The 27,497-nt window shown below is 36.4% G+C and overlaps 1 protein-coding gene across 1 annotated transcript; it reads right to left on the bottom strand.

Annotated features, from left to right (window-relative positions):
- Positions 1-4,048: 4,048 nt before the first annotated feature.
- Positions 4,049-25,592, bottom strand: pou1f1 (POU class 1 homeobox 1). Its single transcript, XM_065293343.1, has 7 exons — positions 25,454-25,592; positions 9,659-9,799; positions 9,445-9,543; positions 7,236-7,481; positions 4,540-4,704; positions 4,356-4,416; positions 4,049-4,259 (listed from the first exon to the last, which is right to left on the bottom strand). The coding sequence occupies exons 1-7, from the start codon at positions 25,590-25,592 to the stop codon at positions 4,049-4,051; spliced, it is 1,062 nt and encodes a 353-aa protein (XP_065149415.1).
- Between the last annotated feature and the right edge of the window lie 1,905 nt (positions 25,593-27,497).

Here is a 27,497-nt window from a genome sequence, read left to right as displayed (position 1 = left end):
GAACCTTAGGTCCCATGCTGAAGTCAGTTACTGTGCGTTCACACCAGACGCGGAAGAGGCGGCAAAAACTTGCTATTCACATGTAGTTGGACGCTTGAACATTTGAGTTTACTTGCTTCACTCGTGCATTAAATTCTAGCCATTCAAGACATTCGTGTGAATTTGGGTCATGGGAAGGACTTCTATTAGGGTTGCGACAATTAATCGGGCAAATGCGCGTTTTCTCAATGAATGAATTACGGTGAAATGCCGCCACATCCAAAAGCCAGGGGGCGCTCTCGTGCAGAAACTCCATTTGTGCCACAGAAGAAGTATCATTACTAACACTATTCCAGGAAATATCTAGAGGCATATTTACATCGCTGTTCTTCAGATTGTTTCAGGTATTTTCATGATAATAAAGAATATTTTAAATGATTGTGTTTGACGAGTGTTGCTTTTTTAAATGCACGCTATAAACGAGTCAAACTCGTATTGATTTTAGATTGATAAGGACTTCCTACTGATCACGGAGCCGTAGTACACGCACAAGCTGTGCATGAAACACTGAATCGGAGCCTTACGATTCGGAATCGATTTTAGACAGGTCTTTTTAATGGGAACGTGATGCATCGATGCACATCCCTAACTTATATAGATCAAATTGACCGGATTGTTCGACCTCACTCATTTTCTTGCAAACAAGATCCTTTTAATTCCTGTAAAAGTACGAAGATGTCTCATATAGCGATGATGATTGTCCTCCATTGTTGTTTTGTTTTTCTTCCTCCGCTCGCTTCCTGTAATCATGACACTGCTAGAGCAAGCTCCTAATTGGTTACCGCAGTGCGAAAATCCACCAAAGTTCAGATTTTTCAAATTGTGCGGATCATGCGTCAATTCTCAATTCGTGCCATTCTCACCTACCGTGCCACAGGATGACAATTCACATCTTTGCATTGACTTAACATGTAAATCACTCGCGCTTGCCGCCTGTTCTGCGTCTGGTGTGAACGCATCATTAGACAGGGTTCCCACGGGTCATGGAATTTCTGGAATATTATGGAATTTTAAAAGGTCTTTTCCAGACATTGCAAGTCATGGACATGTCCAAGTCATTGAATATCAGGGATTTTTGTTTGTTGCTTTAAATTTTAGTTTCCATTTATCAAAATGTAATCCGCTTGTTAACTTGTAACGTAAGGAATACCATTTCCGGGTCCAAGCCTCCGCTGACTACAATTTAAACAGCTGTTTATTGGCACTATTTATTCATTTCACACATTTAAGCTACATTTTTATAAACTCACATTGTACATTATTCAGGCTCACGGCAACCCAGACATATATAGTGAGGAAAATAAGTATTTGAACACCCTGCTATTTTGCAAGTTCTCCCACTTAGAAATCATGGAGGGGTCTGAAATTGTCATCGTAGGTGCATGTCCACTGTGAGAGACATAATCTAAAAAAAATCCAGAAATCACAATGATTTCTGGATTTTTAAACTATTTATTTGTATGATACAGCTGCAAATAAGTATTTGAACACCTGTCTATCAGCTAGAAATCTGACCTTTAAAGACCTGTTAGTCTGCCTTTAAAATGTCCACCTTCACTCCATTTACAACTGGTCGTTAGATGCATAAAGACACCTGTCCACCCCATACAATCAGTAAGAATCCAACTACTAACATGGCCAAGACCAAAGAGCTGTCCAAAGACACTAGAGACAAAATTGTTCTCAAGGCTGGAAAGGGCTACAAGGAAATCGCCAAGCAGCTTGGTAAAACAGGTCCACTGTTGGAGCAATCATTAGAAAATGGAAGAAGTTAAACATGACTGTCAATCTCCCTCGGACTGGGGCTTCATGCAAGATCTCACCTCGTGGGGTCTGAATGATCCTAAGAAAGGTGACAAATCAGCCCAGAACTACACGGGAGGAGCTGGTCAATGACCTGAAAAGAGCTGGACCTTGGTGGGGAACACACTAAGACGTCATGGTTTAAAATCATCCATGGCACGGAAGGTTCCCCTGCTTAAACCAGCACATGTCCAGGCCCGTCTTAAGTTTGCCAGTGACCATTTGGATGATCCAGAGGAGTCATGGGAGAAATTCATGTGGTCAGATGAGACCAAAATATAACTTTTTTTCCCAAGAACACCATCCCTACTGTGAAGCATGGGGGTGGTAGCTTCATGCCTTGGGGGTTGTTTTTCTGCACATGGGACAGGGCGACTGAACCGTATTAAGGAAAGGATGACTGGGGCCATGTATTGCGAGATTTTGGAGAACAACCTTCTTCCCTCAGTTAGAGCATTGAAGATGGGTCGAGGTTGGGTCTTCCAACATGACAATGACCCAAAGCACACAGCCAGGATAACCAAAGAGTGGCTCTGTAAGAAGCATATCAAGGTTCCGGCCTGGCCTAGCCAGTCTCCAGACCTAAACCCAATAGAGAATCTTTGGAGGGAGCTCAAACTCTGTGTTTCTCAGCGACAGGCCAGAAACCTGACTGATCTAGAGAAGATCTGTGTGGAGGAGTGGGCCAAAATCTCTCCTGCAGTGTGTGCAAACCTGGTGAAAAACTACAGGAAACATTTAACCTCTGTAATTGCAAACAAATACTTATTTGCAGCTGTATCATACAACCAACTAGTTAAAAAAAATCATACATTGTGATTTCTGGATTTTTTTTAGATTATGTCTGTCACAGTGGACATGCACCTACGATGACAATTTCAGACCCCTCCATGATTTCTAAGTGAGAGATCTTATAGCAGGGTGTTCAAATACTTATTTTCCTCACTGTAGGTCATGGAAAGTCAGCTTTTTAGTCAGTGAAGTCAGGGAATTTGAAACCCTTTGTACAATAATTCTTAAAATGGCCTTCAGACAGTTTCGCATTTCATTAAATTAGACATCATTATTCATAACCAAACATGATTTTCAAATAAGGTCTTAATGGGTTTGTACAGTGACCTATCCTAAACGAAGTGAACCGTGATTGAGTCCATTAATTTTACACTAATTTAATGAACTATGGATGTATAACGGCTCCGAGCACTACCGAAGACCTCCAAACCCCCAACGCCTGTGCTAAAATACATACAGACAAATCCATCTTTTTCTTGTCTTCTCAGCATTCACATATATATGTGTGTAATATATACTCATAATGTCAAATCCTGCCAGCATTATCCCTCAGTATACAGTATTTATTGTGTTATTAGACCACAGAAAGGTGTTGTGGGATATGTTGTGACAAACCCAACGGCTGCAGGAAGATGTTATTGTAGATCATCACCCGTATGTCTCTGCCGAGAGAGGTCGTGTGCAGGTAAGAGGCTTTGTATACCTCATTATAACACTGTCAGGAGTAATAAAATACAGTATTCCCTCAGTAAAAGTCAACAGGACTGTATGCTGTAAATTAGCATGCACCACATACAGGGAATAGATGTTCGATTATATATACAGTAGCCTAATAATCTGAATCACATTTCTTAACATCTTTGCTACGAAATTAATGAGATCATGTGATAATATGACAAATCATGTGCGACAACACTATTAATAATTTATTATATTAATCAAATTAATTGTATCTATACAAATGACATCACAAAAAGATTTTTCTTCAGAGTGCAGGTATGGGGAGATACTGTGCTCTCCTATTCTTACAATATTTGCACACTTAGCCAATATATTAAACTTTAAAATGTATTTTAAATAAATAATTTTAAGAAACTGTTAGATTCACGTTTTCTGAGGTTCTTTGTCCTGTTGAAATTTGTAAAACGATGTATTTTCTGTGTTTTGATGGCTGAATGACTAGCATCCTCATACAAAATAATAGGTTTGAAGCGCATGCTTGGACGTCCATCCCTCACAGCATCGGTTTGGAATCAACATAGATGTATACCGAATAAGGCATATGTGGACCCAATTAAATTCCTATGAGGGGTTTCTGTGCAATTTTGTCAACCGAAAAATGTAAAAAAAGCCTTTTAGAAAGTAACAGTATATACACACGTCATATACTCCTGTACATTAAATCATTTGATCTTCAGGGCCTACAAGCTGCCGTGTCTTTAGTCATAAATGAGCTGTGGTTTAGGCTGGTTTTGACTCTCTTCTCCCTCTGCCTGCGGTTACAGAACCACACTCGGACCACCTCCTTCTCCAGGTGCAGACCCTCTGCCAAACGTACGATCTCCTGAGACGAAGGCTTACTCTTCTCCACAAAATTCCTTTCTAAGGCTTCCTTCGCCCCGAGACTGTAGAACAGAAAATTCATTAGATATTAATTAGATGCAGATGCTGATATAATGGGTTTAGTTTCCTTTTTAATTGTTTTTAAATTCCCTGTTTACCTGATGGTTGTTCTCCGTTTTCGCTTACGCTCATGCATGCCCATCTTTTCGTTAAAAAGAGCTGAGAAAGTGAAAGGGTTTTTTGTGATTTTATTATTTATAACACAAGAATAGTGGCACTGTATAAAAACGCATAGAAAAAATATCACACATAACAGTAAGAATCTGATGGCTGTTGACTCACCACCAGCTTGTTCAGCCTCCTCCAGCCACTTGGCCAAGATGGATTTGAGTTTGCAGGCATTTTTGAAACTGAGTTGCAAGTTCTCAAAGCGGCAGATGGTGGTTTGGCTAAATTCTGAGCCGTGAACGGCCGCCAATGCCTCACCCACATTGGTCTGTGTGTAACCTGGGCATCAAATTAAGTGTTAGAAATAAAAAATTTACAAGCAAAACATTTATCTTGACTATATATCTGAGAGGTACATACTGTGTTCCATGTGTATAGGTACACTGTCCGAGAAAAAGGCTTAAAACTGTACCTCTTCTGTCACTGTGGTGGTACCCTCAATTTTTTTTTTACATTTATTAATATGCAACATATTGAAATGTTGTACCTTTTGGGATATAGTATTATACCCGATAGCCGCCTTTCCACTGTACACAACAAACAAGTCATTACACTGCAAAAAATTACTTTCTTACTTAGTATTTTTGTCTTGTTTTAAGTACAAATATCTAAATCAAAATGCATTTTCTTGATAAGCAAAATAACCTAAGAAAATAAGTCTGAATTGGTGCTTAAAACAAGCAAAAAAAATCTGCCAATGGGGTAAGCAAAAAAATCTGAAACTTTTTTCTTAAACATTTAATTCAGGAAAAATGTAAGAAAAAATTGCTTACCCCATTGGCATATTATTATTATTTTTATTTTTGCTTGTTTTATGCACAAATGTACTTAAATTGGATATTTTTTGTCAAAAACTATATTTAAAAAATGCATCTAGATATAAGAATTTTTAGTTTTGTACTTAAAACAAGACAAAACAACTAGGCAAGAAAGTAATTTTTTGCAGTGTAAAGGGGCTGCATAACGGTACATTAACACGGGACAAAAACGTTAACGCTTGACGAAATGCTTGTCTGACGCATGGCCAACAGCCAATCGCAGTGCCCGCTACACATGCTCTTGTCTTCCATAAATGTAATTGGCTGGCTCTGCCTAGGTTATTTGCATTAGGCGATCTGAATGGTTGACGCACATGTTGCCGCTTGAAAAGTTGAGAAATTTTCAATTTCTGCTTCGAGCAATGGCAGTGACACAGCGCAGACGGTTCCACAATTCAGTTCGGCTACGCATGACGTTACCCATTAAAATTGAATGGGAAGCGTCAGCACTTACGCCCAGTGTGAATGTACCGTAGGTGCCGACCATTTGCTGATGCGTAATTTTCAGACCCGTTTTGAGCGTGGATCTATTAAAACATTTGAACTTGTGCGACTACACCGCATGCCATACACCGATGTATTTCAGTGTATTCCAATCAAGAACTGTGTGTGAGGTGAAAATTATTAATCCTTTTTTGTTCAACTTTATCAGTAACACTTAAATCCTTTAAAAATGATTTATTACTGATACTTAATAAATTATTAATTTTATATTTAAATATTATTAATTTTAATCTTGTCTCAATATGTTCTCTCCAAAAATATTAACAGTCTTTGTCATATATGCATAGTTGTTTATTGTTTCATTCATTTGTATTTGTTTATTAATTCCAGTATAGTGAATATTTGTAGATTTAAGGCTCTTGCACTAGAATGAGATTCTCTCCCATGTTGGCAAAGATTTACGATTAAACTGAAATTGATTAAACTGAAATTTCATGACGACTGCCACTAGAGGGCGAACTCCGACAGTTGTGTCTGAATGTCGTGTACTGTAGAAAGGCAGGACCTATTTGTACCAGTTAAATACTAGGGATACAAAACATTTAACTGTATCTTTAAAAGGTACACAATAGGTCCTTAAGGTACAGTAATGTAATCAAAAAGGTACAAAACAGAACCACAGAGAGGTACTACACTTTTTTTTCCTGACAAAGTGCTTTTTTCAACATGATGTTATAGTCAGGGAATATTTTGCTCATTTATCTGTGTCATTGTCACGGATCTCCGCATTTTTCCGTGTCCGTACCACAGACTTTCTTTTCAGTTTTAGTTTCATGTATTGGTAACTCAATTTTTTCCCTATTTTTTAACCATTGTGTCGTGTTTTTGGGGTTAGATTTGGGGTTAGGATGTCACTTTAACTATTGTTTTTTTACAATTTTATTTAAACAATTGTTGCCAGACGTTAAGGTTAGAGTTGGGTTTGGGTTAGGATGTAATTTTATGTAACAGAAAGGCGTTCTAACCCCAAACCCACGCGACAATTGTAAGAAAATAGGAAAAACAATTGAGTAACCAATACGTGAAACTGACATGGAAAAGGCAGTCCGTATGACGGACATGGAAAATGCGGAGAACCATGACAATGACACGGATAAATGAGCAGAATATTCCGTGACTACAGTATAACACAGAAATTCGTGAGATCAGGTTGGCTTTTTTAAAGGGCACTGTCCCAGTGACAACTTGGGACCATTTTTAAAAAAAAATTCTGACAGTACAGTTACAACCATTCGTAATGGTATTTAAAAAAATACTTTGTTTCCTATCACATTAATAAAATCCTGCATCTCAACGTTGCATCGGATTCAGGCAATCAGACTGGAGCTACTGATTTACATACAGTAAGTGCTTTTATGTTTAGTTTTTTAACATTGAAAAGACAATTTGTGTTTGGCCTGTGTTTGGCCTGTGGGCATCCATCTAAAGCAGCTAAATGGTGTTTTTGTATACAACAGTCTTTTAATATCATAAACAGAAAAGACAAACCCAGTTTGATCCTTCTTAGTTTGAAGTCATTTGCAAATTTCTCCAGTTCACGGATCTGAGGAGAATCCATATCCAGGGGCTCTTCCAGTGGCCGGCTTTTCCTGCGCAGTTCCTGCTTGATGTCGCTCAGAGTGGGTTCATCAGTGAGGAGAGCCTGGGGCAGCGGGGTAAAGCCGTGGGTCAATGCACAAGATCCTCCACCCAAACTGTGCTCAGGGAACTTATACAGGCATGGAGCTAAAGCACCTTTTGGATTGAAAGAGGACAGCCATTAAGTCTTCTGTCAGAAGAAATTACAAGTGTGCAAAAGATCACAACAGAGACAAAATATCATAATCTGGTTTATTTCAAAGACTAGACAGATTTAAAGTGTACTGGAGCAATTACTATCCTAAGGCACACTGTTGAGAAATGTAGAAATGACTGTATTACTGACAGCTGTTTGCCAGTAACTTACTGTACTGTAGATTTAAATTTATGTTATTTACTGGCAACAGTTTGTTTAAAGTTAAATGAACATAAAACATTTGAAAGTCTTTATCTTTACAGAATAAAACTAAAATAATAGCATGATGCAAAGCATTCTGGGAAACAAAATCTGAAAGATAAAGGTTAATGAGGATTTCTTTATTGTATAGTTTTATTCTGAAAAGATAAAGACTTATGTTAATGTAACTTTAAACAAACTGTTTCCAGCAAATAACATAAATTTAAATCTACAGTAAGTTACTGGCAAACAGCTGCATAACTACAACACATTTATTACAGTGCATTATTTATGGAAATGTTTATGTAAGTAATACTGAAATTAATACTTGCAAGCAGTTGATTTAATATATTGATATAAAAAAACAATATATTTCATATTTTAAATCTAATAATTGTTGATAATGGGTAAACTTGACTCAAAAAATTTTTGTAAACTAAATTTAAAGTTGAGGTAAACAGTTAAGGTAACCTGTAAGTTTCTAGTCTTCTACTTTTCTAGTTTTCAAAAAGTCAGGACACTGAGAAATAACTGAGTTATTTTAATGAAAATAGATTTGAATAAATCACTTTTTTGGATAAAATCATATGGCAAATGCATTAATGTTAAATATCTATTGTGCCTTTTGCTATTTTGTCTATTAGGCTTTATCTAAAATTGAAGATAATGTTAAACACTTCATTAAATAAATAAATGTGTCTTAATGCTTGAACCTCATTGAATCAAATCTGACACTGTATAGAATATGTAAATAAAATATAATCTCACTATACTTTTTATACCCTTAAATATTTGGCACAGTAACAAAAATTTTCTTGAACCTTTACAGCTGCTTTAAAATAAATGGACCTGCATCGCCCCCTGGTGGCTGAATGCATTCAGTGCATCTATTATCTTCGTGTCAAGTATAATCGTCTTTTGTTGTTTTGGCTCCCTTTAAAAAAGGAAATTTAATTCAATATCGACAGCTAACACCTTTAGTCTGTCTATATCTATAGGTATTATTAGACATTTTAGGGCAAAGATACACGAAAAGATTCTAATTTGTAAAAATGTTACTGTAAAGGACCTTTTTTATTCCTTATTTTAACCTTTTATTTTTATTTTAACCTTTATTTTTTATTCAGATGCCTATTACAGTTATTTACTTTCAGTTTTTAATAGAAAAATATGTTTTAATGTTTGTATGCTACGCTTGATTTTTTTCTGACTTCTAAGAGAAATTGAAAGGGCCGACTTAAATTTGGTTATAAAAACACAAATTCAATTTGACATCCCTCACTCCTGTTCAAAATAGTGAAACACTGAAAACTTTGAAATAGAAAGTGTCCACATTAAAGTACTTCATGATGCTGGATGCTTGAATCAAATAGACAGGTGGTCTATTTCATGTGTTATGCATGTTATACATTTATAATATATATGTAAAAGAAATGTATACATAATCTGATTTGCAAAATTTACAGTATAATGCAATAATTCACATTTAATCTTTACAGTGTGACGGGCTTGGTAAGTTAAAAAAGCTTTGCTATACATATAAGTGCTGCATACAGGCACAGTACTTCACATTTTCATGTTTGTGTGATAACCATTTTTACATGAGTTTGGGTTTGGTTCATTTTTGTATAGGCCTAAGTTAAGATGTTCAGTTTGTGTGAATTTGGCAGAAGTGGGAAACATAGTGAAACTCTCAGGCTTTGATATAAGCACAGGTTGTACCTTGTAATGAGTTGGCTCCGTTCACCATGTTGGCATGAGGCACACCGCAGGTCTGAAGGATGCGAGTCTGGGAGATGCTGGCAGAGAGCATTTCCTGTGCTGGAGAGAGAAAAACAATACAATTGTTTGTGTATGTTTATGATGTATGACAGTGCCTGTGCACTTTGGAGATAAACTTTATGCACTTGCGTAACTTGTGCATTACTTGACGCACCTGCCATCATGTTGTAAGTGGTCTGCTGGTTGCTATAGTGACATGGAGGCATTGGGTAGTGCAGGCTGGCTGATGCATTGCCCAAAGCAGAAGTGGACAGGTGCATATGGGAGCGTTTGGACGACTGTACCAGTGGGAGACCTGAGGGGATTAAAACAGACAGACAGACAAATAGATTTACAGATACAGTAGATGGTAGAAAGACGTACAGACAGAACCTTCAACAGACAGATATCTGAACCTCTTATCTTTAAAGGGACAATGTGTAGTTTTTTAAGTATTTTATTAGTCAAAATCAGAATTAGAATTTCTTCTCTTTATTTACATTGAACGGGTAAGTCCAAGGAGGCTTTCATGTCGTTCCGCCATATTGAAAAACAATAATAGCAAAGAGGGACAAAAAGCATAAGTTTCAAAAACGCGTTTTTGTTTAAAACACAAGGACTATGGAGCTGCACAATGTGTGATGTTGATGAGAAATTACATTATGGGCTGACCCAGACCTGAGACGAGATGCTGATGAGAACACTGATGCTGATGCTGCGTAACCTTTGATGCCTTTGTAAATAAAGCTTTTTTTCTTCCTTACCTGTTTTGTCAGTGTGACATTTTAAAGGTCAGGTCTTTGTCCAAAACAGTACAGTATTGCTATATCCAATTATGTAAGAAGTATTTTTTTTTGCATTTCTTTTGTCAGGGTTGTTTCTGAAAGAGTTATCAGTGCTGAGATTGCATAAATAACTGATCTGAAAACATATTTGGTAAGCTTTGGTAAATGGGTTTTGAATTAATTTAATGTAATGTGTGTATTGTTTGAGGCCACAATTTGAACTGGGATTCAAAAGTTAGCTGTTTGTTCTGTGGGGTATCACATTTTAAAATTGTAAAGATTTGAGAAAATGGTGAATTGTTCCCAGTAGAAAAACTGTGTAAAGGCCCTCTCTGAATTTGGTTTTGTTCAAAACAATACAGAGAAGCAGAAAAATAAAAAGAAGTATCTGGATAAGATAGAGTTGGACAGGGAGAGGATGAGGTGAACTAAAAAGAGGACTAGTTGGACTAGTGGAGGGGAGGAGTAAGAATGCAAGAAGAGTAAGAGCTGTTGTCACTTATGAAATAATAACCACCATCTAATAGACCATCATAGCATAACTGCACTGTAAAAAATTACTCTGGAGGGTGTTAAATTTAACCCATGAAAATTAGTTATAATTTAATTAAGTATATAAGCTAGCAAGTAAAATAAAAAATAATGGGTATATTCTACCTTCACTATCCAATTTTTAACAGTAATAACTGCAATACTAAAAAAATAAGTAACATATACCCCAAAATATTGGCCTTAGCACCGCAAAGTGCGCATGAATCAACATCCAGGCGGGACTCGAGTCACCATTTTTTCATATCATATCGGCGGGAGAACTGCGGTTTGTTGACAGGTAAGTTTTTATTTAACTTGTTGATATCATCATGAATGGAAATGTTAAGTTGGTTAACTGTAAAATCTACCAGAAGTTTAGTCATTTGCGTGCTTCTCTGTCTCTGTTGTTGACAGATTGATAGGTTAGAATATGTCAGTCAGGTTAGCTTTGAATGAAACATCGCCCAGTTCTTGCACCTGCGAATACGAATAAATATCCATATTTATGATTAAAATATTAACTTCCATTATTATTATTTACATGTCTGAATCTCGTGAACAGCGGAGCTGCTCAATATGAGTGGTTGAACTTGAGCAAGCCACGTGACGAGAGAGAGCAGCGGACGGTTGATCTACGATACAGACGGGAGGGCGTCGAGCAGACAAACAAACAACGGTAAAGCTGTCGATGCTAGATAATTACTGTAAAAGTTTTCTTGCATTTATCTGTTAATATATTGAGTTTTGTTTTAGAAGGGATCCATTTATGAAGCCATTTTATTATTATTATTATTATTATCATTTACGGATATATACTTAACGTTGCCTTTCGCTTTTTAATGTCTGTTCAAAAAAGTATTTCGGAGTTCATATGTTATATATGAGACTTGTATATGAAGTTGAATCACTTAAAATTGAATGTAAGTACTTCTTGTTAGTGTTCAATGTTTTATGCACGTGTACTGTGAGTTATAGCATAATATGAAGTTGTATTTTTGCACTTAATAAGTTTTAAATGAAGTTGAAATGTTCATGGGCGCGGGAAGTGGGGGTTCTGCAGGGGCTGCAGCACCCCCTGGTGGCAAAGATTTAAAACTGCGATGACAATAAAATAATGGCTTATAAATATCTCTGATTGTTTGTTTCTGTTCCAAGACATTTTGTATGTCATGCTTGGGGTGTGTGATGAAGAGAGGGATAGTTTTAGTAATTTTAAAATTATTTAATTTAATTCAGTGTTTATTAGCCAATCAGATTTGTTTTGACGACGTGATTGCGATTCAGCCCTGCGAAGAGACGGGTTGCACGGCAACATAACTGGTTGCGCGCAACCGAGAGGCAGAAAGAAGATATGTCCATTGTGTTGTAGGCTAGTAGCTGTGTCTGTAAGTCAAAATGCCAAGGAGTTGTTGCGTGGGAAAATAGTACCAACAAGTCAGTGCTGGGTGCCTGATGTTAACATATAGATGCGACTATTACGTTACTAGTCTAACATTATAATTCATACATGTATCACAGTAACACTGCAAAAATAAAGACAGAAAAACAGATCCAACTAAAATCAAGTTTTATTTATATACATACAATAAAGAACGCTTCAATAATTAAGGTTGTTGCAGTAGCGGATCAGCTCACCAAGCGGGCTTTCTGCCTCCTGGATGCGCGCTGTGAACCCTGTAGTAAACCTGCAACCCGTCTATAAGTATAAGCATAACAGACAAGCATGCACACAGCCACAATGAAGAATGCATTTAGGCTATCTGTATCTATCAGCTTCGCAATGTCTCAGAAGAGAATTTTGGATTTTTTCAATCACACAGCCTAAAAGTCCCGAGGACTAGCGTTATTTCTCCAACTGACTCATCCTGCATATCAGAGAAAGGTCATCTTTTCAAAAACTATTTAAAAATATAGCCAAATTGTTTCGCGGTGTTTAACGCACATGTAAATATTACAGAACATTAAAAGTAACATTTAAAGTAAAAAAGATTGAATTAAATGATTAAAACGACATGAAAGGAACTAAAGTGTAAAGCCTCTATGTACAACAAGGAACATGCGCATTTAAGAGTGGTGGGCATTTCAAACATTTATATAAATTATTCCCATGCATCGATTTTAATGTTAAACATCTATAAATTCAAATGAATCTATATGGAATATATTCCGACAATTTAGGATATGATGTTCGAATTTTAAAGTCGAAAAATATCTTATTTTTACACCGCCGTAAAGGAGGCATGGCAAACTGAAACTAAAACTTAACACACAAATATTACACTTACGTGTAAAAATATAATTAAATGAAACCCGTGAATTAAAAGGTCCACTAATCGCCTTAACTCGAGTGATGTCAATAAAGTTTCCATGTTAGAATTTAGAAATAGTAAAAACTTAAGCAAAGGAAAACAAAAAAGGCTACTGGCACGAGTGAGAATATATACATAAACTGTTTCCATGCCTTCGACTTTCCTGCAAACTTGCTCATAGTGAATTCTCCTGTTTTTCTTTTTTTCTTTACATCTTTAAACTCCATGTTGCACTTAAGCTACAGAACAGCAGACCCGGTGCGTGATGCGTGCCAGAGGAGACTCCGCACATGACTCGCGTTGCATTTATTAACTTTTACAAAGCATTTTGTAATTTGTGTAACTTTTCGGACACCTTTTTTACTTGGCCTAGTCTATATATAATATTTCTGATTATATGGCATAGCTTTCTCCCCACCCAATGAGGCTAATAAAGTAATAAAGTAAAAATATGCTTAATCAATGGCCCGGCTAGAGGATAGTAGCAGAAAATAACGACCCTGGCAGAGAATTCAAACTCTACTATGTTGCAATAGGCTATATAGTTTGTATGCGCCGTCAGCTCATCTTTACTTTATGGATGGGAGGTGCGAGTGAGTTTTTAAAAGGAGACATTTATAGGTAGAGTGGTCTGCAGAATGTAAAGCTTGTGAACAACTTATAACTAATGTTATAACTCCATACCAACCCCCCCCCCCCCCCCCCGGCTGCATCCGCACCCCCTACCGAAAATATCTTCCCGCGCCTCTGGAAATGTTTGTTTGTATCGATATAGCATGCTAGTCTACTGAGGTAAATGAGATCAGTTTTTCCTCTCATATTATTGTCTTCTTTAATTTTCTAATGATAACGTGAAGAACAGTATTTAGGAATCTTGCTTTTAATGGTTTTTAACATCTCATGAAGCCTTGGTTTATTTTGTTTTATGAAATAATATGTTCAAGACGCTTTATGTAAAACTATGATATGTTGTATTTCACTTGAAATGTATTGGGGTTATTATACGTCCAATAATTAGTTTTAAATGTTTACAGAATGTTATTTGGTCAATAAAGCAAGCAATTTATGCAATCTTGTGCATGACTATTTTCTTATTCAACCCTCTCTGAATAAGTAATATGTAATGTTTCTTAATGGCTTATCATTATTAATAATAATTTAATAGATCTGTGCCTTAATACCAATAGGGTTAATGTTATTCATTTTTTTATAAGTAATTAGTTATGAAAAAAATAGGTAGACCTTACCTAATTTTTTTTACTTTATCATAGTTATTAAATTTAGGTACTTTTTAATCAAATATATAGGATATAATTTACTCAAACAAAGTGAGTGCAAATTGTTACAACAATTTTTTTGAGTAAATTCTATAGGTTGTTTTTTACAGTGTGGTGCCAGAAGCAGAAAGGGAACAAGTGGGAGGAAATATGAGGACATTTGTGATTGCATGGTAAAACATAGTATTCCACCATTCACATGCAATCACAAATTGGTTTGCAGCTCGTTTTTTTCCTCCGTACTCTTCTTTCCTCAATGCGACGGAGGATTTATTTTTTTCAGCCAGGAGGTGGACCACACAATCAATTATCCCTCCTGAATACAATGGAGGCTGGCTGCAGACATCTCCGCTAAAGTTTGCCAAGGGTGGAAAAAGCATGCTAAGCATTTCTATCCATGGTGCATAGTGAGAGACAATAAGGTGTGATGTTGAAGAGAACACTAAAATCTAAAAACTAAAGATTGTATAGATCAGAATGATACTTTTTTCCAATGCCTTTTTGGTCTTTCATTTTGTTTAATTCTTGCAATTTTTGTAAACAAAGGGCAAAGGGCTGTTTGTATCACTGACAGCAATGTCCTTATGCCAATAAAGCTATTATTGCACTTTTTTAACTCCATAAAGTACTGATGGTAACCATTTATCCACTGAGAGATGACGAGTTAAAGATGGCATGGCATGAAACTCCAGCAGATACAGATGGGTGATTCTCACAAAATCCAGATTTAGAAGGTGTCCAGCATTAGAATTTTAAAAGCCCTTGAAGCCAATTTTTTGCACATATAAGATTAAGGTCTGAACTTACAAAACCATTATTTTTTAGATTATTTAAAAAAAATTCCTATAGAATTATTAATTTTTTTTTAGATTATTGTTATCAAAAATTATCATTTCCACAACATGTTATTACATTAAATATATGCATTTACAAACTCATGTTTCGGTAATGAGAACTAAAAGGTAGTCTAGGTACTATGACAAACAAAATTTCAACTTTTATCTGGAGAGAAAAAATTAAAACTGCTTACCTGGTAGCCATCTTGAGTGTCCCAGTCAATTATGTCCCTTACAACAATTTTTTTTTTAAATGTTAGTTCCTTGAGGACTTAAACAATGGTTTAAACTTGTTGCGGAGGATGATAAAATTGGTCTTGGAAACATTTATACTCCTTATTATTGTCTCTACATTTACCAATAATCACCAAATACCACATGTTTCTTTACTGGAAATGTTTAACATGCAGTTAAGCGAAATCGAAAATTACCTGTATTGCAGTGTATCAGCTGTCCATCAATGTAAATGTTGTGCAAAGTAGTTAAACCAAAAAGTGCACGATTAGTAAAGTTATTGGCTTCTAAATTAGAAAGTCGACTCTGAATCACTGAAACGAGTCGTCATATAGTTTAAATCTTCTTCCTGTCTCTATCTACGTAAATACGAACACTCTGCATAAAAATATCTGCCTACAATATTGCGCGGGAGAAACAAAAACTCAGACCTGCCCACAGACACTTCAGCTAGTTAGTGTGTAAACATCATGTTAAGAAGACACTGTGTTTTCAGCTGTAAAGGCAAGTTTGGGTTGTTTTCACTACAAAGATATGAAGAATCTGTGGTTAAAATTACTTTTTCAAGGAGAGATTTAATAAAACTTTTGGATATGAAGAATCAGTGGTTAAAATTACTTTTTCAAGGAGGGATTTACTAAATGTTTGGCAATGAAAGATGGATCAGTACCCACTTTATTTTTATAACTTGGACTAATGATGAATAATGTGTATTGATGTCGGTGTTTAAACTCTTAATGTCTTGATAGAAAGTTGTGCTAGCAAGCGGCTAACGCATGTTTGCACTATTGTGTACAGTTTTGCTATGGCACGGTTAGCTTACTTGCTCAAATGAGTGTAAAAATGCTAGTGTCTGTCATCGTTTTTGTAACTTGGACTTATGATGAATGATGTGTATTGATATTGGAGTTTAAACTCTTAGGGCCCTATCTTGCACCCAGCGCAATTGACTTTGTCAGTGATGCATGTATCATTTGTATTTTGCACCGGCGCACAGCGGGTTTTTCCCTCCACAGACGCACGTCGGCAAACTAGGGAATGAACTTGCGCTCCCTGGGCGGTTCAGCACAAAAAAATAGGCGTGTTCCGGCACAAACCATCCCTGATGCTATTTTGCAGTTTCAAAAGACAATTGCGCCACTGACCAGAAAAAACTAGTCTAAAGTCAGTGGCGTTGCGTGTGGTTCATTATGCTATTTTAAGGACGCATGCTTGACCATAATGTATAGCGTGCACAACACGCACACACTCTGCTTATCTAATCTACACTGATGCAACAGTTATTTTTGCAAATCATAAATTGTTACAATAAAAAAATATTAACACATGAGATAAGGAAAAACATTGTGGTGAGCATTGTGGTGATAGTTTTTATTTATTTTGTGTGGCTGCATTAAAAAATTATCATGCAAATAACGATTAAAATATTTTCATAAGTTTGTTGTGTGGCTGTATTACGTTTATTTTATGTAAATAATAATTTGAATGTTTTCATAAGAAACCTTAATGTATGTGAACTTGATTTGTAAGTGTACTGCTTGCGTTTCTTGGCTTTCAGCGGTGAGGGTGGACGCAGCGATGTCCTCTGCTGGCGTCAGGTCCTGTGTAGAGGCAGATCCACCTCCCGTTACACGGCGTGCCCGATTTATGCTGGCAAGCTTGGGATTCCCCCGTGACCGTCTCCTGACATCATTGTAGCGCTTAGCGCAACGTCCTGGGGATGCCAGCTGATGAGACTGTGGCTATTTCCGCCCACGCCTGTTTAACAAACGCTGATTTGGGCGGGTTTCTCCCATCCCCATACAAAACAACTTCTCTGTCTTTGAATGCTCTTACAAGAACGTCAATCTCCTCGGCTGTGAACCGCTCCTGGTGTGCGCCTGGTAAATCCGTCATAATAATAGCAACCCGCCATGGAACTTGCGCACTTGCGTTTAAAGGGAATGTTGGATGACGTTCTGATTGGTTAATTTGACGTTACACCCAAACCACACCTATGAATAATGAACCTACTTCAGACCAACCCCTTATTGATTTGCGCCTGGCGCAAGGGTTATTTCTCCCCCCGGGAAAATAGCAACAGCGCCCAAGATCCGCCCACAAACTCACTTGCGCTTTGCGCTTCGCACTTGCGTTTCAGATCGTTAAAATAGGGCCCATAATGTCTTGATAGAAAGTTGTGCTAACAAGCGTCTAACGCATGTTGCACTTACGGTTTTGCTATTGCGCGGTTAGCTTACATACTTGTTTAAATGTGTGTAAAAATGTTAGTGTCTGTCGTCATTATTATTGCTTGGATTAATGATGAATGATGTGTATTGATGTTGATAATGTCTTCTAAGTCATGTTAGCACTAGGTCTATACTGCCGTTCAAAGCCAAAGCGCAGTAACTACACACTTGGTCGAAATTGAGTTAAGGCTTGAAATGAGCTTTATGACATCTGTTCTGTCTTGTGACAAAGTCTCCTGGTTCAATTTTGTCCCGTTTCAGAGAAATGAGGGTGTCAAAATTGCAGTAACTACAAAATCCATGCTAATACCAAGGCAAACTGCAGTAAGTGATGTTACTGCGTTCTGGCTTTGTTTCCCCGGCTTTGATACCGCAGATGCTGCGGTTTCCCCCGATCGTAACACACAGAAACAACAAACCATGGCACAATCCCGCGGCCAAATGATGGTTGAACTCGCCTTAAAACGCAAATAAACAAATACTGGTAAGGAAGATAGCTAAATAATAACTCATGCTAAGGCAAATTACAGCTTTATAAGTAGTTAACATTGACTAGCCAGCTGCTAGCAAGTTTTGACCTACCTGTGCTCGTCCATTGAAGGCAATATCCTCCGACAATAATGATATAATCCGATTCAAGCGCATTGGTGTTTGTTGATTCGAACATCTCTCCACTTTTTAGGCAGCTAATCAAATTGTATTGACAGGGGTTACTCCTTCAAAAGTTTGATAAGAGTCTTGTAAAGTTTTATTGTTAGGCAAAGATAGCCAGTCAAACTGACGAGCGCAGCCGGGCCAGCAGAAAGCACACTATGTGAAAAAGTACACTTCCATAATAAGTGCTCTTTCTCCACGAACTAATTTTGTAGGCTACTTACTATTAAAACATTTAGTTTAGTACTTCTTAAGCTAATCTTAAAAATATCTAAGTTTACATAACTGTGCTACTTTGAGATGAAAATGAACTAAAATGTACATACTGTTAGTTACCACTTATAGTACATTTGAAACAATAATGTCTTTGGGACAAACATGTTCTTCTATTTTTAAATTATGTTAATTTTTAACTACTGTTTTAAAGCAAACCTCGTCTAATGTAATTTTTTAATAAATAAAAATTAATAAAGTGAGTTAAATACTCTCTTTGTGGTAAAAGGAGCATTTTTAGCATTCACAAACATAAATAAAACTATTACAGTTATTTAAAACAATCAAAATGTATTAAGAAGCATGAGAAAAAGTAGAATGAACACATTTAGTTCGTAGATACTGCACTTTGCTTTTGCAATAGTGTTTTAGTTGTGTAAGGTCTTTCAAAGGCAGAGTGCAGTATCTGCATTTTGGGAGTCAAAGGTCACATCGGTGGTCATGGTTTTTATCTATAAAAAATTTCTTCCTAACAAGGCATTACATAAATGCATTACCACTAATCTACCTACAACATGTTTGGCTGGCTAGTGTAAAAACTTTAAAGCCATTTTTCTCAGTTTCAGTGTTTGCGTAGATACTGCACTTAGGGGCTGGACACACCAAAACTTTTAAACGCGGCTGAAAACGCATTGAGGACGCCGAATGCCAGCTGTTTTTCAGCTGAGTGCCAGCTTTCTTCAGCTGAGCGCTTTGGTAGCTGTGTGATACTTCAGCTGCGAGCCGGTTGGTTGCTGTGGTAATGTCCCGCCCCTCCTCCACTGTGATTGGGCGGCCGTGTGAGAACTGACATTGACGAGCGGAGCTTTTCTCCCAAAGTTGAATCTCTTTCAACTCTCGACGCTCAGCGCCAAGCGCAGAAAAACCGCCGAGCGCCGGTTTTCAGCGCGGAAAAAACCTGCTAGCTGCTGGCTTATTTGAAAAACGCAGAGCTTCCATTGGAAACAATTGAAAACATGCGCCGGCCGCGGGCGTAAAAGTTTTGGTGTACACAACCCCTAAGTTCCACGTTAGATTTTTGGCTAATGAATCAAATAAAATGTACAAGCAAATGACTCAAAAAATATGGTACGTGCACCATAAGCCAGCTCTTCTAATTAAAACTAAGGGGCTGGACACACCAAAACTTTTAAACGCGGCTGAAAACGCCTTGAGGACGCCGAATGCCAGCTGTTTTTCAGCTGAGTGCCAGCTTTCTTCCGCTCTGCACTTTGGTAGCTGTGATACTTCAGCTGCGAGCCGGTTGGTTGCTGTGGTAATGTCCCGCCCCTCCTCCACTGTGATTGGGCGGCCGTGTGAGAACTGACATTGACGAGTGGAGCTTTTCTCCCCAAGTTGAATCTCTTTCAACTCTCGACGCTCAGCGCCGAGCGCGGAAAATCCGCCGAGCGCCGGTTTTCAGTGCGGAAAAAACCCGCTAGCTGCTGGCTTATTTGAAAAACGCAGAGCTTCCATTGGAAACAATTGAAAACATGCGCCGGCCGTGGGCGTAAAAGTTTTGGTGTACACAACCCCTTAGGCTTTGGAGGGCAGTATACATGTTGCACTATTGTTGGTCTGTGCCACTGATCTGTGGTCTGTGCGGAGACTGTGTCAATTGACCAATCAGAGCAGAGTAGGCTACTGAAAGGTGGGGTTTAGGCAGATTGAGTCATCGAACGGCTTCACACGAATCGTTTGGGGATCTCTGAGAAATGGGGTAATATTACATTTATATTTTGAGAAAATTACAGTGTTTTTTGACCTTGCATGCAAACCTGTTGTCGGGGACTTATAAACAGAGAGAGATTTGCATGTTACTTGCTCTTTAAGAGTTTAGAAAACGTATTTTAAGGATTGGTAAACACTCCTTAAAACAGTGTAATATGGACCGTGATATCACGCGGTCAGAGCTGCAAAACAACAGCTAAACTTTTACAGAATTTGCTTCATATCATTGTAAAACTTTAACAACAAAAATGACCATCTGTTTTAAAACTGCCTTGTCCAGTACAACATGCAAATCCGGCAATGAAATGATGCAATGAATCTTTCATTTAAAATCAAGTGCTCTGATACAATAACAAGACCATTAGATTAAATGGCTCTTCAGACTTTCAGATTGCTGCACACTCCAACATTACAAAGACTCGTGAAGTTGACAGAGGGCACATGTGTTTGAATAGAAATGACAAAACATTTCATTTGAAATGAACAGAGTTTCACATCTCGTTGTTGAGAGTCAAAGGTCGATTGCACAGTTGCACAATAATTATGCATAAGAGCTGTAGCAAACGATACTATTTTTTGCTATAGCAAACAATGGACAGGGATATGACTCAATCTAATAAGTTTCTTACAAGAGTTTTACTAAAGCTTTCCCACATGCAGGATGAAACTGAAACAAAATAAGCACATGATAATTTAGCTATCAACATGTCAAACTAATTATATGTCTGCTTTAATAGTCATCTATGTGGAGAAATAACAGCTGATGTTACGGTCCAGCTCATACAGACAAAGATATTGTTGTTAACAAATTTGCAAGTAAACAAATGTCTAGAGTCTCTCTCAAAGCATATCAAAAAGCCCATCAAATTAAGGGCTAAATAAAGCAGTCAGGGTTCATTGCCTCCACCAATGATTAATGTTTAAAATCAAAAGTTTTTAACATTTGTTCATGCATAAAAAACAGCACTAAACAGTTGTTTTTAATTTACATTATTAAATATTGAATGCTGTTAAAATAAATAGCTGATTGTTAAATCATATTCGTTAATGCATTAACTAATGTTAATAAATGAAACTGTAAAGTGTTACCCTTACATGTTGAAGTTAAAAAGCTAAGTGCTATCAACTCTTCTGAAAGCATTACTTTCTTAACTGATCTGGATTGCAGTGAAGTGAGTGTCATTACTAAGATTATGTAAAATGACATTGGTCAGTACGTTTTACTTTTGATCTTTCTACAAACACATCTTTGTCTTGGATGTGATCTCTTGAAAGGTCATTTCCTCTTTCTCCACCTTTCCTTTTCCACATAATAAAACCTTTATGGTAAATATTCCCAAAGGAAAATGCTGTCATCTCACTGCATCTGTATACATATATCTGTGAAAGTCCAGTCAGTCTTCTCCAACTTAACATAGATCCGCGGAAAAATAAGCTCACTACAAGATTATGTACTTTTATAAGTATTTTCATTTTTATAGTTTCTTTCTGTCATTTCTGCCAAAAATAATGTTTTTATTTGCATTAATTTCCAACTAGACAAACTAACAAAAAGTTGCAATGGTTTCAGATCTTAAGTACTGCAAAGAAAAACAAGTATATGGTATGTAAGTTTTTCTATGTATTTATGAATAATTCATCAAAGTGAATATTCGATGGAATAACCTGATTTTAAATCACATCTTTTTAATGGGTCTGGGCATGCTCTCAGTCTTTTACACTGCTGTATCGGGTGACTTTATTGTCACTCCTGAAGGTTTTCTTTTCTTGGAATTCAATAGACCCTGGTCTGAAATGGACACAATGTAGAAATGTGGATGAAAGACTAAACTGGAGTGGTATCTTATTTTGTAACCCTTTATTTGAAGGGGTGTTCATAAGACTGACATGACACGATCATAATCATGACATGACAAGTGTCATGAACATGAAGGAGATTCATTTATGTCATTTTTAATGCAAAGATGACATTGTTTAAATGTCTTTGTTGTGACAAGCTTGACATGAACCAATACATCATAACTTGTCATAAATGTGTCAAAAACATGACATAGCAGAATAATTGGGTTAACATTACATTAAACTGTCATTTAAAGGTCATTAATTGTTAACACTATGTCAAATAATTTTAAATACCTTAACAAAACGCAACAGACACAGTCAAAATATTATACTTAACTTTATGTATGTGCACAATACATAAAAAACTGACAACTAACAGAACTTGTTCTTCCTCACACAGAAGGCTCTGAAATTTTCTTAATAATAACTTAATAATTAATTAATTTAATGTAATTAACTCCAGCGATATAAACCCAATGCTGCATGGCTTAACCCATTATTACACTGTTTTCATTTAATTTTAGGTGAATCGGTCTCCAAATGCAATAAGATATAATTTTATCAATTTTAATTATTATTATTATTATTGGATGATTGAACTTATTTCTTAAACACATGGAGGAAACTTTACGAACTGAAAAATATTCATGATGTTGTTATACACCTATTTGACGCTGTATTAACACCTAGTGACATTTTAATGACAAATTATATTTGTACCTCTGTAGTTCAGGTCACAAAAAATATTCATGACGCTGTATGACAGATATATGACTACATGAGAGAATATGTCAGTTATGTTGTCTTGGTAATGTCAGGTTGTCATAAGTTATGATGTATTTGTTAATGTCAAGTTGTCATGACAAAGACATCTCAAATAATGTTATCTTTGCATTAAAAATTACACAATTTAACGAATGACACTTAATGACAGTTGTCATAAACGTGCATAAAATCTCCTTCATGTTCATGGCACGTGTCATGTCATGATTATGAAGGTGTCATTACAGTGTTATAAACACCTCTTCAAGTAAAGTGTTACCTCTTATATTTCCCTGCGGCTGTATTTCATAAGATAGGCCAGGCCACAATATTGTAATTGTATAACCTACATAAATTGACCCTGACTTAAATTAATCTTTGACATGGCCTTACTCAATATTAAAGATATTGTATCAACACAGCATGAAGTTAAAACAACTTGGTTTTGCAAGTCTATTCAACTATTTTAAGTTTAGACATTACTGTTAAATATGTTGACATGACTTATAAAATACAGTTGAAATTGTTTAATTTAAGTAAAGTTAAAGTAACACAAAAATATGTTTTTGAAAACATATTATCACATGTTGTTTACATTATTTAGGATGATTATGTGTTGAAAACAATAAATCACAAAAAAATCACTATAGCTGGGTTTTCAAAGACTAAGGGGTTGTGTACACCAAAACTTTTACGCCCGCGGCCGGCGCATGTTTTCAATTGTTTCCAATGGAAGCTCGGCGTTTTTCAAATAAGCCAGCAGCTAGCGGGTTTTTTCCGCGCTGAAAACCGGCGCTCGGCGGTTTTTCCGCGTTCGGGGCTGAGCGTCGAGAGTTGAAAGAGATTCAACTTTGGGAGAAAAGCTCCGCTCGTCAATGTCAGTTCTCACACGGCCGCCCAATCACAGTGGAATAGGGGCGGGACATTACCACAGCAACCAACCGGCTCGCAGCTGAAGTATCACAGCTACCAAAGTGCTCAGCTGAAGAAAGCTGGCACTCAGCTGAAAAACAGCTGGCATTCGGCGTCCTCAAGGCGTTTTCAGCCGCGTTTAAAAGTTTTGGTGTGTCCAGCCCCTTAGTCACAATTAAAACAATGTTCATACTGCCCTTCAAAGCAAAAAGGCGCAGAGTGCAGAAATGAGAAAAATTACTTTAAAGTTATCCTATCCCATCCAGCCTGTGCAAATGACTACAATTTTTCTCCAAAACGCCACACATTTGAGATACATTTTTTGCCACATAACAAAGGCTGTCTTGAATTTCATGAAAATGATAATAACTCATTTTTGACCAAAAATTTAGGGCAGCATACAGTAGCCTACTATATTCAAACAACTGCCAAATGCCAGTTACGAACGCTTTTGTACACATACATGGTACCTCTGCCACCTGAAATGAATGTCTGGGGTGAATATGAGTGTGTTTGATAAGTGCCTCTCACTTATTTTTTACCAAAACAAATGGTTTCCAAAATCAGATTCCGACACAATATACCAAAGGTTAACTTAAAAGAAGCATTGAATTGTATTACAATTACCTGCACAGGCCCAGCAAAATGGAAAAGAACAATAATAAGCAGAATAAAAATATTTTTAATGTTGTATATATAAAATTATATAATATATATAAAAGTTAAATTTTCTAGCATCATTTGTTAAACAAATACTGGGTTAAATATTATCCATATTACCATATGTGACCCTGTACTACAAACCCAGTCATAATTATTAATTTTTTTACTGAAAATTTTAATTTACATTATCTGAACGAAGAATAAATAAGCTTTCCACTAATGTATGGTTTGTTATGATAGGACAGTATTTGTCCCGTGATAAATCTAGAAAAACTGGAACTGAGGGTGCAAAAAATCTAAATATTGAGAAAATTGCCATTAACGTTTTCCAAATAAAGTCCTTGGAAACTTAGAAAGTCCTTTCACTCACAAAAATAAAGTTTTGATATTTATAGTAGGAAATTTAATAAATATCTTCATGTAACATTATCTATTATTTTCGGCATTAAAGAAAATCCATAATTTTCACCAATACAATGTGTTGGCTATCGCTACAAATATAACCATGCGACTTAAGACTGATTTTGTGGTCCAGGGTCCCAATACAGTACTGTATTTGTGCCAATACTATAATAGGGTTTGATTGGATTAAACCTTTGACAAAGCATACAGGGAAGGGATACATTTTCTCCTCTCTTTTAAACTTTTACATTTATTTTTCAATCCTATCTATTCACAATTATATGGTTAGTTGCATTAAATAATTAGCATTTTTGACATTGTTCATCATTGTTTTTGCGATTTGTTGCACTTACATTTTTTTAATTTAATCAAGTTGAATTTACAAATCATTTAAGCTTTTTTGACTTTTGATGATTTTATTTTAATAATTTAAAGCAACTCCTCACTAGTGCAAAAAGTTTAAATTAATTGTAAATTTAAGTTAATTAAACGTATAAATTGAAGTGCAACAAGTGAAGATTATTCTAGATCCAAGAAGATTAGATGTACCTGAAGGCATCATGTTGGTGTGGCTGGTGACGGGCAGGCACTCGGAGGGTCCCGTGTGGTGCATGAGCAGAGGCAGGGCAGCCGAGTCTCCGCTGAGGGTCGTGAAGGAATCAGTGGTGCTAAATGCCTGGCAGGTCATGACTCTTGATGTTCACCTACCCAGAGACTATAGCTCCTAAACACGCCGTACAAGCCTACCTGTTTGACACGAAGAGGGCGTGTGCAGGTATTTATACTGAGCCCCCTCAGACCCCTCATCTATGTTAATGTCCTGTTGGTGTTACCACACCATAGAAGCCCACAGCAGCTTCCTGAGGCAAAGCTCTGGTAATTAGGGTAAAGTGTTGTAATTTAATACTGTCTATTTCCACTGTGTGTGGTTATGACTGTTTTGACAGACCAGAGCTTATGTGACTTAAGCCGAGGTTTTCAAACTGACCTGCGTTAATTAGCCGCTTTAAAATGTGTTTACATTTACCATTGAATGAAGTAAGTTTGACTGCATAAATATGGAGGTGAAATTATTTAAAATGTATTAGTTGTGCATGCATATTCTAAACTATTTATTAATATTTACAATACGTGGGTAGTTTACACATAATATGTACATACATTTTATTTTTAACATGAAGATTTAAGGTTAACATTTACATATGCCTACAGTGTCAGAGGAAAGCATAAAGTAAATCTTAGGTCATGGGTTATGTATTTAATAAAGTTAAAAAGGATAAACAAATGATTAATTAAGATGAATATACTGTGGATGAATTATTCCCTCGCATATCAAACGAATCTACTTCAAGTTTTTATAATAAATAAAAATAAATAAATAAACATGAGTGAGCTATAAGGTCTTGAATTTTTTAATAAAATAAAATAAAATAAAATAAAATAAAATAAAATAAACATGAGTGAGCTATTAGGTCTTGAGCTTTTCAATAATAAAATAAAATAAAATAAACATGTGTGAGCTATTAGGTCTTTAGCTTTTCAATAAAATAAAATAAAATAAACATGTGTGAGCTATTAGGTCTTTAGCTTTTCAATAAAATAAAATAAAATAATATAAAATGAAATAAAATAAAATAAAATATAAAAAATTATAAATAAATGCATGACAGAGACCATCTGGTCACTAAACAATTAGCATTGGTTTGTTGTTTTAGGTTTATTTATGCGCCTGTCCAAAAATATAAGCTCTGAAAGCCCTTAAGATACTTGTTTTTACTTGTTTTTTGTAAACTTAGCTAAGCAGGTGACCATCTGCAGGGATCTCTGAGACTTAAATAAAGCACAATAGTTCAACTTAAATTCTTGGTTCCCCCCAAAAATAATATAAATCTGTTATTCTTTTAAGCTTGAAAGCCTCAGGCATCCTTCATTGTAGTTTCATTTAAGAGGTGTCTTGTTTGTGTTTCATGGTAGACAGAAAACATTGTGACAGATTTTACATTTTGAGTTGAACTAATGGCGTAAGATTAGACAGGGACTTGTCACGGTAAGTTTTAAAAAAGCGACTTTAATATAAACCCATTCACAACACAAAATCTCCAGATCCTCCAAAAACCCACTAGGTATGGGAGCATCTAAGTTTGACACTCCTTTTATTATTCCTATTATTGTCATGTAAACCATGTGCATCATGCGTCATGTCAAAATATGTGCCTGTTCCACACGCGTCGAAAGTGTTCATGATAAAAAGACGCTCACATTCACAAAATACACGCAAGACACTTAACACTAAACTCTGATAACTCGTGATATTAAGCGAGTATCTGGCAAACATGTGCATCTCTTTTGACATGACACATGATGAACATAAGTTTTCGTGGCAAACACATATTTTCACATGACGAGCCACACACATGACGGGCTGAATACATGTTGTGATGAACTTCGCATCATGTGCCCTCGAAAAGAAGTCACCGCCGCCACTGCAACTGAAGGTTAGCATCATGAATAAAACATATTTGTACATTCAGCATTTTCTTTTTAAATAAAATGCATCTCAGCTGTAATGAAAATAATACATGGCACATCTGGG

Source organism: Paramisgurnus dabryanus, chromosome 15, assembly GCF_030506205.2.
Source record: "Paramisgurnus dabryanus chromosome 15, PD_genome_1.1, whole genome shotgun sequence".
In the NCBI taxonomy this organism is placed as follows: domain Eukaryota; kingdom Metazoa; phylum Chordata; class Actinopteri; order Cypriniformes; family Cobitidae; genus Paramisgurnus; species Paramisgurnus dabryanus.
Note: the sequence above shows the minus strand (reverse complement) of the source record. Positions and strands in the feature narration are given on the sequence as shown.

Bases quoted from the DNA above. Each gene is read 5' to 3' on its own strand.
- pou1f1 (XM_065293343.1), bottom strand. From the start codon at position 25,592: ATGACCTGCCAGGCATTTAGCACCACTGATTCCTTCACGACCCTCAGC. The intron at 9,800-25,453 runs GTACATCTAATC...TAATCCCCTCAG, and splicing joins CACCAACATGATGCCTTCAG to GTCTCCCACTGGTACAGTCG. The intron at 4,417-4,539 runs GTGAGTCAACAG...TCACTTTCTCAG, and splicing joins GGAGGCTGAACAAGCTGGTG to CTCTTTTTAACGAAAAGATG.